Source organism: Hippoglossus hippoglossus, chromosome 7 (assembly GCF_009819705.1).
Source record: "Hippoglossus hippoglossus isolate fHipHip1 chromosome 7, fHipHip1.pri, whole genome shotgun sequence".
Classification (NCBI taxonomy): domain Eukaryota; kingdom Metazoa; phylum Chordata; class Actinopteri; order Pleuronectiformes; family Pleuronectidae; genus Hippoglossus; species Hippoglossus hippoglossus.
In genome coordinates this window covers 20,048,236-20,060,698 of record NC_047157.1, presented here as the reverse complement: position 1 = coordinate 20,060,698, position 12,463 = coordinate 20,048,236, and the positions used below count along the sequence as shown (strand labels likewise).

The 12,463-nt window shown below is 43.1% G+C and overlaps 1 protein-coding gene across 5 annotated transcripts in view; it reads left to right on the top strand.

Annotated features, from left to right (window-relative positions):
* Positions 1-12,463, top strand: part of fgd (faciogenital dysplasia) — a 54,946-nt gene that overhangs the window by 28,364 nt on the left and 14,119 nt on the right. For 2 of the 5 annotated variants that reach the window (XM_034591279.1, XM_034591281.1), the window contains exons 2-5: positions 6,197-6,367; positions 8,311-8,512; positions 8,746-9,361; positions 12,242-12,331. In XM_034591279.1, the coding sequence (XP_034447170.1) occupies positions 6,197-6,367; positions 8,311-8,512; positions 8,746-9,361; positions 12,242-12,331 (1,079 nt within the window). Of the gene's footprint in view, positions 1-985; positions 1,185-3,850; positions 4,078-6,196; positions 6,368-8,310; positions 8,513-8,745; positions 9,362-12,241; positions 12,332-12,463 lie in introns of those variants that run through there. The other 3 variants (XM_034591280.1, XM_034591284.1, XM_034591282.1) reach the window with 3 other exon arrangements.

The window sequence follows — 12,463 nt, the reverse complement described above, 5'->3', positions numbered from 1 at the left end:
TGTACTGGCCCATGTGTTAATGTGGCGCATGTACTGTTAGTCTGGCATTTTAGAATATGTATTCTAATCCTCATAGATAGAAAATTACAAAACAAAACTACCACAGTTTCATCCTCAAGTCAAATTGTGTCTGTCTGTAAAGATTTACCGAGGAAAATATTGAAAAATAAGCAACTATTTAATAAAGCATGAATATTATCAAAATAATAGAATATAAATAAGGCGAATTATAATATATTAAGAAAGGATACAAACAATAAAAGTGACTGATATGCTATCATTAAAATTTTTGCACAATAATATATCATGATTATAGTTTTAGTTATTGCAGAGAGGTTTAAGGTGACATGATGACATTGATAAATAAATATTGCACATGAAACAAGTTGTGATATTGCACAGAGTCTTTTCAGTCTAAGGAGAAGTGTGTGTCTTTTAATTGTTGGGGTGATTTCTGAAAAGCAGATCGAGGTCAGAGCACTCATTACCGTCTCCTGCTGCACAGAGGAGACCATGAGTCGACATGAAGGTGTTGATATGGACCAGCAGTGGACAGTTCATCACTCTGTCATCTCTACTTCTTTTCCTAGCTGTTGTTTCAATTTAGCTTTTTCCACTCGTCACTTTATTTTGCTCTTTTCTTCATCTTGCACTTGCACACCAACACTGAGGCATGCCCTGTGTGTGTGTGTGTGTGTGTCTGTGTGTGTGAGTTAAGTTAAGTGGCTCAGAGCCATTAGATGAGAGACTGCTCCTCTTTCACTCAGTCCTTCATGGTAACCTGAAAAACCAGATCAATGTGTCTCGGTGCAGAGATAGAGAGTAAAACAGACGCATGGACACAGGTGGAATGAGAGGAGCAGATATAACACTGGCAGAGAAACTGGGAAATCTGACGGTGGCGTGGGAGTAATGAGGTGTCACACACAGAAAAAGTGTCATTGGGATTGGGCTGCGTCTTGGTGGGGGATTGGGGGGAGGTTGACGTGTTGTCAGCTCAGCCTGCACCAGGGGTTGGTTTGCGGGGAGGAGACCTGATTGACTGGCTGCCTGACTGGGGACACTCTGAATGCTCGGTCTCTCAGACAGCACCGGGGCGAAGAGGACTGTACTCAAGGGATGATGGGTAATAAATGACTGTGAGGGGGTCGCTTCGGGGCTGACGGTGACTGACAGCCAGCCAGGTTTGTGCAATCGTATGTGTGTGTGTGTGTCTTGTGGATGCTTGAGAAAACGTAGGAGGAACAAATGAACAGTTTGTTCCAGCATTTGATGTTCATGAGATTTTAGAGAAATAGCAGCTGCTGTTATGAAGCAAATGATTCAAAGTAATGGATAAGAAGCAGATGGAGGTCAGATGTGGAGCTTATCTTAGACAGTTAGAAAAATGTGGGTCTGAGGGCTCTGATCTATTATTTTTTATTTTCCGCCAAGGAAGTAATATTTTTTGTCTGTTGGCTTCTTGGTTGGAATTGAGCAGCAATACGCAAAAAGGACTGAACCGAGAACAATTCATTGAAATATCTAAACACAACTAGACATATGTTCTATATTTTGTTGACTTGTGTACTTGCACTATCCAAAATGTTGACAACAATGTTCAAACCCAGAGAAATCCTCAATTCAAGGTATCAGGACATTTATTTTTAGTCATGTAAGTCATTGCATCATATCCAATTTTAGCTCTGCCCGTCTCTGCTATAACTTCCAGAACAAACAACGTATGATGAAGGAAAAACACGCCGCTCGCCACATTTTTTCCTTCCACTGTTTGTATTGGCCACTTGCCGTTTGCTGTGTAAAGTGAATAAAACGCATGACCTCATCCATGCACATGATTTGCACCTGAGTCAGGGCAGGTAGATTTTTTATTGGCAAAGGTGGTAAAGACAACAACTCCCATGATCCCACGCTGTTTCATGACATCATCAAACTAGATCTTTTGTTATTGTTTTGATTTAAAGACCCCTAATGGCTGAAGTTACATATTTTATGCCCAACATTGCAACATTCACTGATATCACAGGCAATGATTTATGGATCTTGATGAAAAAATTAATCTGGCAAACACCTTAATTTAAATGTCTTATTTTGAATAAGGTCAATAGTTGGATTATTGTCCATGAGTGTTTGGTGCAGATCTGATTTTGGTTCCTACTATTTTAGCATTGATTCCCAGTATTTCATATATATTTAACCTCATAATGTGACTTATCAGGTTTATATTATGGCATATCTTATAAATTGGGGTTCAGAGAGAGAGGATCTAAAACTGCAAATGAAGTGAAAGTCTTCAGTGACATAAAGGAGACATTCCTCTGGTTTTGTCTTGTGACAGCATCACCAGAGATTTGTTGGGGCCTCGTGCCTTCAACTCAAAGAGGGAGGGTGCGAGTATCATTGCGTCTCCGATGTGTCCCCGTCACATACCTGACGGTGTCTGAATATCTCTGTGAGTCTGGTTCACAGCAGCCTTTCACTGTCTAGAAATCCACTGTAATGCAGTCTTTCAGGTTACGACCCAAAATATTCACTGTGCTCTCCGGGTGCTGTTTGTTCTGTTCAATCTCAAAAAGCGCGTTACACCCAGGCCACGAGTGCACAGGTAAGATGATGACGGGTTGTCTGACACGTTGACTAATAGTGGCTGGAATAGTTCCTGCAGGGGAGGCTTGTCACAGTAACACGCAGCCTAAAGGGCGCAGTCGTGATAATGTCCTATAATTGTCCCACTTATCCATCCCTCAGTAAATGGAGCTGACTGAATTAATGAGTTCACTATTCTCCTGTGTGTTTACACAAAATGATGTGAAATCTACATATTACAGTATTAGTCTAGGGTTCCTCTGAGAACAAATCAATTAGGTGACTGATCCAAAGCTTCAAGTATTGTTCTAGTTATTTATTATATTTACATATGACATATTTACACCAATGTTCCCAGTATTGGCCCTATCCAGAATAAGACAATATTTCGATTATGATGTTTACATGAGTCACTAATGGAATATTCAAATTACCATTTACATGTTGCAGAGCGTAACCCGATTATGGCTCAATACATTACGTCCACTATGAAATTATGTCTGATATTATTCCGCCACTTTTAAGACCCCCACACTTTGATGCAACCATTTAGCATTTTTTCTTTCTAATTTTGCAAAAGCTACGACTCACCCAGGGCTTTTGTTGTCAAGCAGTGACTGTGTTATATCGCAGAATGCTGTGAAAACTCCCAAAGGACTTTATGATGGGATTAAGACATATACATGTCTACATAATGTGATTAAGGTCAGAATACGCCACACGTCATAATGTGATTATTGCTTATTCTGAATATGACCTCATTCGGGTTAAGGTCATCAGAAAATGCTGTTTGCATGGTAGTGTCTAATTCGTACTCTTGCCCTTATTCAGAACAAGACATTTTTTATTGTTACGTTTACTATGTCATACCTTCAACGTTCGTGCAACCTTTTTGAAAATATCTCTATTAATGGAGTTAATATCAGACTAATGGTGCCCAGGTGAACGTTGTTGTTCTTACAACACTGTGTGTGTTGAGGTATGAGTGCAGCTGCTGTGTGTGTGTGTGTGTTGTGGGTCTGCAGTAAGAGTACGCCCGGATCGTCGGGCCTCCACAGTGACACACATGTTACTTTGGCCCCGGGAGGAGGTGCTTGGATCAGGTTTGGCAGGTGAGCAGATAGGTGCAGCTCCTCAAACACACCTGGGAAAGGAAAGGTGTGTGTGTGTGTGTGTGTGTGTGTGTGTGTGTGTGTGTGTGTGTGTGTGTGTGTGTGTGTGTGTGTGTGTGTGTGTGTGTGTGTGTGTGTGTGTGTGTGTGTGTGTGTGTGTGTGTGTGTGTGTGTGTGTGTGTGTGTGTGTGTGAAGCAGAGCTGAGCTTTGCCGAACCCTGTAGGGTGTGTGTGTGTTTCCCACAGACACTAGTCTCAGCTGCACATGCGCACTGTGGCAAACTGGGAGGGCAGGAGCTGTTTCGGTATTTACCGGCTTGAGACTTTTCCTCTTGTTCTTTGGACTTTGGATATGGGAAACTGAACAGTTGGAGGCGAGGTAACGTTTGCTAACCGGCTCCTCTCTCAGAATATATTCACTGATTATGTATTTTATTCTGTTCTGACTACTTGTAAACAGCTTTTATTGACAGCCTGAGCTCATTGTGTCGGGATTTAAGTTATTTCCTCGTACTTGCTTTCACTTTGTGTTCCTCAGTGACCGTTGAATGATGACATAACATGTTATTTTACTTGGTTTGAAAGATTTTAATTAAGAAAAACTGTGAGCGTCAGCGCTTCTCTTTCTGCTGTGTCGTCATGTTCCTGTTTGGTGTTAGGCAGTTTGATATGAGGGCCAGGTTTTGCTCTCAGGTAACCATGGCTACGCTGCGTCTCCATAGGCACCGGCCCCTATGTGTCCGTCTTCCACCGCTGTTTGCTTTTCCCAGGAACGACCCCGGCCGGTGTTGGGTCAGAGAGTTCTTCACCAGGCAGTCGTCTGGCTGAAGGATCTGCTTGTTCACTCGATCACAGGTCAAGGTTTTCCTCTGACTCAGCCCACGAGTCATCTCGGATGTAGAGGAGCAGAAACCAAAGCAAGACAATACTTCTGTTGCTAGGGGCCAAAGTCGAGTTCACTCAGAGCGAACATAAAACCTGTATACTGTAGGATTTGTGATCCTCTAAGCTGAGAGAGATGTTTGCACGGCACATCTCTTCCTGCTCTCATTCCTTTGTGGTGCAGACATGGTGGGAAAGCCTGCAGTGTGCCACATGGTGGCACGCCGTGTAATAAGACTCATTACAGACTCTATTGTCTCCTTCCGCTGCAAGGAGCACAGCTTGAAACACCAAATTAGATGTGGTGGGCTTCGTGCTTCCAAAACAATTCTACACATAGAGGACGAGTCTGGTAATATTTTCAGCAAAAATCCAAACAAAAGACTAGAACCAGCAAGTTTCATAGATGTTCAGGAACTGTTAAAATACTGTCCCATCATCACCTGAAACGTGGGCATTGTAATTTATTTAGATTTCATCCCAAATACGCACTCCTGGGGGGGTAAACACTCGCTTTAGCTCCACAAATCAGCAGCTGAAGATAGTCCTCAAGAAATGCATGGTTTTCTGCAGTTTGAGGAACATGCCCAGCCATTTTCAGAATATATGTATCCAGCTTTAATTATGTATTTACCTCCATTAAGGAGATTATGTTTGTTTGTTTTAAAGATATGACAGAAACTACTGGAGGGATTTGCACGAAACTTGGTGGAAGAATGTGTCCTGGAGAAACCCATTACATTTGTTGGGCTTCTGAATCAGGGGCTGGATCCAGGATTGTTTTATCACCTTCTTTAACAATATCTTTTTATATTTTCGCTGATTTCCAGTGCACTGATTTGCATTGGGTCTGCATTCTGGGCTTTTTGCACTACAGTTTTCTTTTTTGTCTTAACGTTGCTTAGATTCTCTATACAATTCTCCATTATTCTCTTCTTATTTATGTAAAACTGTTGGTAGAGGAACGTTTTTTCTTTTTGGAGGTATAAGTTCTACTGAGTAAAACTTTTTAAAAGATCTTTAGTAAGAAAAATGATTCTAGCGGCTTGGTTTTGGTATTTTTGTGAAACTTGAAGAACAAAAAAAGCCATCTTGTAAATCTGTAAATGTGTAAATGAATGAAACATAATTCTTCCAAAGTATCTTCCAAAAACAGGTCAGACTGATCGAACTAAAACCAAACTGCACTCAATCGGAGTCAGAGCACTTTACTGTCCATCACAAGTTAATGGAAACGCCTCTTTCAATGCAGCTCACACACAATTCTTCACACTCTCACTCGAGCTATTAACAGAAAAGTGGGCAGAGAAGATTAGATGTAGTCGGTCAGATACAGGCCGTTCAGACAGCGAGAGGGAAGCCAATCTGTCGTCTGCTGCCTGAGGACGGGTGTCAGGATCGATTCTGCAGAGCTCCTCTTCTCCTCTGTGCCCCCCCTGCTCTATGTCCGGGGGCGCTATCCTGAGCCCAAGGTCGTTCACCTTCAGTTCTATCACTGCACAGTGTGCACAGTTGCATTGCAGTTAGGATTACACTGGGTTGTGCGTGTGTGTTTTTAGATGAATCCAATTATATCCTGATCAATACTTGACAATTGTGTTTCTTGTCCTCCGCAGACCTCCCTGCCTCCGCTCTGCAGTACCAGTGTGGATCAGTGGACTACCTGTGTTCTCCACAGCTGGCTAAGAAAGGTCCGACCCCCAGACCATGTCACGACAGGCCCGCCATCAAACCCCGGCCCCAACCCTCCTCCTCACCCAGACCGCAGACCGCACAGAAACCTCAAGGTAAAACGCCGGGACATAGTGTGGCCCCCCTTCAAGGCCGGTTTTGCCATTGGCGCTGTCATTATAATTGAAAGGTGCAACAAGATCAGAGCGCTGGGATCAAGATGTCATTTATTCTGCTCTGACAAACACTTTTCTATAACATGGTACGTGTCAGCGGACTGACCTCACTCTGTCACTCACACTGCTCAGTAGGTCACCTCTGTAGGAGTGGCTGGTGTGAAGCAGGGCAGGCGCTACAAAGTGTTTGTGTTCGGGCATCATTTGAAGGAAGCTAAATATAATAAGCTTGTGTGATGCTCAGTAGGAAATTACTGAGAAACATGCGGGGACACTACACACAAAGATTTAGAGTAACAGGGCAAGAAGAACCAAAGAGGTTATGTTTTCACCACTGTCCATTAGTTTGTTGGTTGGTTTAATTGTGAGCAGGTTTATATATAAAACACAGGATAGATTTCCACAGTCAGGATTTGTTTTTCTTTCTTTAACATTGCAAGATTTTTCCACATTTTCAGTTGGTCTCACAGAATAAAAAATATTAATAATATTTTACATTATATATTTTTCCTCAGAGAGTAATTGATGTTTAAGGGACTGATATTTATGAGTGTGTTCAATCTGGTGCAGATTCAATAAAAGTCCAGGTGGTGGAGGTATTTTCTCTCCTGAGTGCCATTCTAGTTTTACTCTATATTGTCAGTGTTGTTAATGAAGATCATAGTATGTATTTTATTAAATATGAAAGGATCAAAACTGAATTAGACTGTTGGGCCACCACAACCCTCCAGAACAGCTTCAATGCTCCTTGGTTAAACTCTTCATGTCCTGATTGAAGACAGAGAGTTGCCGTCTGACACCTTGGTCCACTGGTGAATTCACAATGATACAAAACAGGGACAAGCCAGCGCGTCCTCAAAATGGAGGAGCTGGGACATTTTTGGTTTGATAAGTGACTGCAGGAATTAATCAAATCATTGTAATGTCTTGTGATGAATCAACTCATGATGTCAGCTTTAGCCAGAACAGATGAATCACACAATTTTCATGCTAATCAAAGCAGTGGCCCCTCGTTCTCTGTGTGGAAGCGTGTGCATTCATTTTGTTTCTCTACTAGTCCTGCATCCACACAGTTCCTGACCAGTGTTCTTACACCAGTATAAATTATATGGTTGTAAAATTAAAAGTATATCCTTATATGACATTACGTGGGAAACACCTTTATGAAAAATGTGAAATTAAAATGCTTAAAGACAAGGGAATGATGATATTTTTCCATTCTGCACTGGACAGAAAGAACTACCCTATTTCTGAGCACAGTTCTAATACTCACAGTTTAATACGGACACTGTTTCCCACCTGACAGGATGAACTTCCTCTCCAAAGTGTTTCTATTTCACTCATAGCTTATCCTGAGAGAGCCGTTCTGTGAGAACCGGCAGGGAAGGCACAGAGGAAGTGCTCAAACTAACAAGTGTAACTTGTAATTTCCTGGTTTTCACACATTAAAGTGAAGGACAAAGAAATGCAAATGAAAGATTAGACGATGAAGTTGAGTATGCATGAATGCATAAGTCATGCTGCATTTTAAAGGCAGCTCCGTCATTTCTCTGTCGGTGCTTTTATTTTAAACTAACTGGAACCACAGTAGCTTCACGTATGTCAGCATCCTGTTCTGAAACCAGGAAGTTGGCCGCTGAAGCTCAGAGTTGTTTCGCACAGCACCGCTGCACGTCTCTTTCCTGGACTGTGTTTTTTTACTATTTGGAGATCTTTCTTGAGCGTTTTACGAAAAAAAAGCGGTTTTCACACACAGACTCGGCCATGGAGGTTTTCTCTCTCGGATTTATTCGTGTTACCTGATTGGTTTTGTTAACAACTGAAGCCTCACGCATCTCTCTTGCTCTTCTCTTCTCGCCTCGTCTGGACTTCTGCATCTGTAGTGCCCCCTAAACCTGCGCACCTGCTCGCCCTCGGGCAAGACAAGAAACCTAAGAGGATCCCCCCAGCGCCCTCCAGGCCCTTGCCAGCACCCCCTCCTCCACCGAAACCAAAGCCGACTCTGCCCCCTCCTGTCCTGGGAGTACAGCCGCAGAGGGAGGCCCAGAAGGTGGGGCTGCTCATCGAGAGGTTTGAGAATTCAAGGTGAGGAGGACATTTTATCAGAAGCTCGGTTTGTTTTTCAGATACATTGCTTGTTTCATTATGTTCCATATGTCATGTGAACTTTGTTGCTTAAGGCTAGAGAATAAAACCTTTAAAAAGCATCTCAGTATGATTCCAGTGTGAGGTACAGTGCAGTGTTCTAATTCTTCGCTTTGCTACGACTGCTAATAAGCGCTTCTCCTTAACTGTGACTGTGTCTCTTACTCTCGTAGGGTCCCAATCCTGGGGGTGCTCCCACGGTCCCAGCTGCACCTGTGCCTGAGAATGGACACTGCGAACGACATCAACTCCTCCTGCGGCCAGGACACGGCGGCGAAGGCTGCAAGAGACTCCTCCGCTGTGGACAAACTTGCACTTGGCAACTCCGAACTAACTCCGGAGGGGTCTGAACTCTCCTGCCTGGCCTCCATGCACATCGACGGCTCCGATGAGGCTCCGCTGGACGAGTGCGCGGAGGTCGACCTCACGCACGGCATCGGTTGCCTTGACGACGTGGAGAGGGAGGAAGGCTCCTCCCATGAGCTCCTGGACAATCCGGACTCCTCGGAGCAGAACGGGAAAATTCCCAACCGGGACAGCGGCATCGACAGCCCGTCATGTGCCGCGGACGGGGAGGTGTTCCCCAACGAGGACGCCATCGACGAGGAGGATCATTACGACAGCGTCACGGAAACGGAGAGCGTGTCCTGCTGTGTTACCCTGGGCAACAAGCGAGACTCAACGCAGGATGAGGATAGTGACTTGGACGAGGGGAGCAGTGGGGAGATGCACCCTCTGACAGACACACAGACTGGGTATACAGCAGACACAACGTCAGAGGCATACAAAGTGAGTACCTCACATTCTTAGGCCTCATCAAGTCATTACCATAAACCTGAACAACCATAATTTAATATCTGAATAACCCCTCTGTGCATCAAAGGTGGTCATTAGTTCTCTCTCTACCCCCCGCACCTTCACTTTTTTATTCATATGCCATGTTGCATCATGATTTTCAGGAATTTTCATTGCGTGCTTAAATTCAGGTCATCGCACTGGTTGAGAAGCTTCATGTCAGACAGTCACACTTCCTTTCATGTAGTGGAAAAAAAAAAAGTAGCTTGTTTCTATTATTATCATCTCAGCCTGGGTGAACAGTTTCAAAGAATACTTCTGCATGAAACGCTAGACACCGCTGCGGCCTCCGTTTGCCGGTCACAAGTGACGGGCTTGTATCTAAAAGCAGCTCCATCGTTCCATAAAAGGATGAATACCTGCCCGAAAGCTGTAACAGGAGCGTGTGAGGGCTGAGAGATGAAAGAGCCCAGAGACAAAAAACCTCCCAACAGATGATCTTCAGTTTCAGCTTTCCCTTGTCCTTCACTTTGACTATTGATTGTAAACAACACTGATACCTCAGACTCTGCACACACTCTTCCTGATGGTGGCCTATATACAGAGTGCGGCATCGGTGCTTCCGTTATTGGAGACAGACAGAGTTCTGATCCAAAAGCATCGAGTCTTAAAATGAAACCCATTGCGGAGGTGATGACAGAAATATGAACCAATGTCAAATGAGAAAAGACAAAAAGCTCAGATGACCGGAAAATGTTCGACAGCGCAATAAACTCAGAGAGCAAAGTTTTATTAAAGCAGCACTGATGTGGTCGTAGAAAGCATCGTTACCACGGTTACTGTCTCTGTTTTTAAGCTGTTCAACTCAACCCAAACTCACTTGAATGTCACATGGACACAGAACACAGACCTCTGCTGACTGGCCACAGCCAGAGTGTTTCAGGGAAAGGTATCTGCACTGAGCAGTGCTTCCTGATACCAGCCATGCTGTGCAGAGGAAGATTGTGCGTGCGTGCATGTGTGTGTGCGTGTGCGTGTGCGTTTTTTTAGGATCTTTTCCAGCGTAAATACTGATCTTGTCATGACAAGAAAAACCTCATGGAGACCAAAGCCTAATCAGGCTAAACATAATTTCAGAGCTCCTGGTTGATGTTATGGATAAGATAAAGTTAAAAGTGGTTAGGATTAGGCATGAACTGCACAGGTTTTGGTTAAGCTGTCGACTATGAATGGAAGTCAATGTAAAGTCCTTACAAAGGTAGCTGCATGTATTGTGTGCATGCTTGCGTCTGTGGCTGCACGACTCTGAGGCTTCAGTCGACATGTTGAACCTATATAATGAAAACCTTGTCACAGAGGATGTGGGTTTTCAGTGACGTGCGTTGCAAGAGGGTAAGAGATTGAAAAAGAAAACTTCTGCTGACTGAGTACCGTCCACTTTGCAAACATTAAGACATTTTGAGTTCCACTGAACAACCTGTGTTGACAATTCCAGCCTCCTGTCTTGGGTGTGTGCAATTGTGTTGATGCATGAGATGGCAGTTGTGAAACCGACAATGTTGAAACAGGCCGAATGCATCATGACCCTGATGTGAGTCCACGCGTCACTGAGATGTACTTTATCAGAAACTCACTTCGGTGTTGAATCATACAGCGAGTGAGGGCTCTTTACTTTAATCACGCCAGCTAATAACTTAGCACTTTCAGATGTTACATCCTCTGAACTAAACTAATGACAGAAATAGAGCTTTGTGAACATCACTTCACTCTTCACAATCTGCTGATCATTTGTTTTGTTTGTCAATAGATCCCATTGGAAAAAAGACCAAAACTGAGAATACTTAACTCCTGAGGGAGGAACTAACAAAAGTACTTTTTACACCTAATTGACGAATGTGACTAAAAAAACATTGAGCTTGACTTTTCTTTAAGAAACCACATCTTTGAGCCATTTATTTAAGAGTTCAGTCTTAAGGAACCAGTGGGCTGGAGGCTGAGAGCCACAGACACACTCAGGAAGTTGGAAAGTTCGGGGAAAGTTTTCACTCCACCTCATTGTTGCTCTAGGTCTTTCATGGGATTTGTTGACAATGAGGAAAAACATAAAAGAATATGGAATACTGCCCATCTTATTAATATTTTAGGAGTAGCCTTATTTGCTTAAAAAGATCATCTGTATTTGCATGAAACATTGTTTAGTTTGTTTTTAGGGGGGATACATACAGATCCTTAATAACTGCTCAGAATGAGAAAAGAAAAGTTTAAATAAGTGAACTCATCCATTCATTACAATTGACCATATCAGACTTTTAGTTTTTTAAGCTCTTGAGTCATGTATCCCATTGAAACAGTACAGATGTTGCTTTTCTATATCTTTGTAAAACATTTTTTTTTGTTATTATCAATCAATCACTCGTTAAAAGATTTATTCTTCAGATCTATGAAGAGAAACCAGATTCTATTATATGATCCATTTAACGCTGACCTCATGGTTCTCAGTTTAAAAGTTCATTGTGACCTGTGTTGAATCAAAGCTTCGAGCTCACAATGAAGCAAATGTCACAGTGTTCAGCTGATACAAAGGGATGACGTGCTCTGTTGAAGCTACATCAAATAAATGGATGTGAGACAACGGCTTAAACCGAAAAAACGACATGAAGGCCACACAGCTGAACAAAAATATCTTCCCTGACAAAAAACAGCCCTAAACAGTATCATTGTGCTGTGTTTGAATAATGTGTTGATGCAGAACTTTAAGTTTAACGTGCTGAAGAACACTGAAGAACCTGAAGGTTTCCTTTGTGATTTCTCACTGTGTTTGTGTTCAGGTGTTTGTCTGGGATCTAATTCTTGGTGTTTGTCTGTTTCCCTCAGTGCTCAGAGGCTCAGAGACTCCTGAACATCGCCAACGAGCTTCTCCACACCGAAGAGGCCTACGTCAAGAGACTCAACCTCCTGGACCAGGTAACACCGGGCCTCGGCGTGTGTCTCCTCCTCCTGTCAGTGGTGTTGTGGGTTATATCAGGCTGTCTGGGTGCCTCCGGGCCAGATTTCAATCTCCTAAATGAGCCAGAGGTCTTAGAGATTGAGATCAGG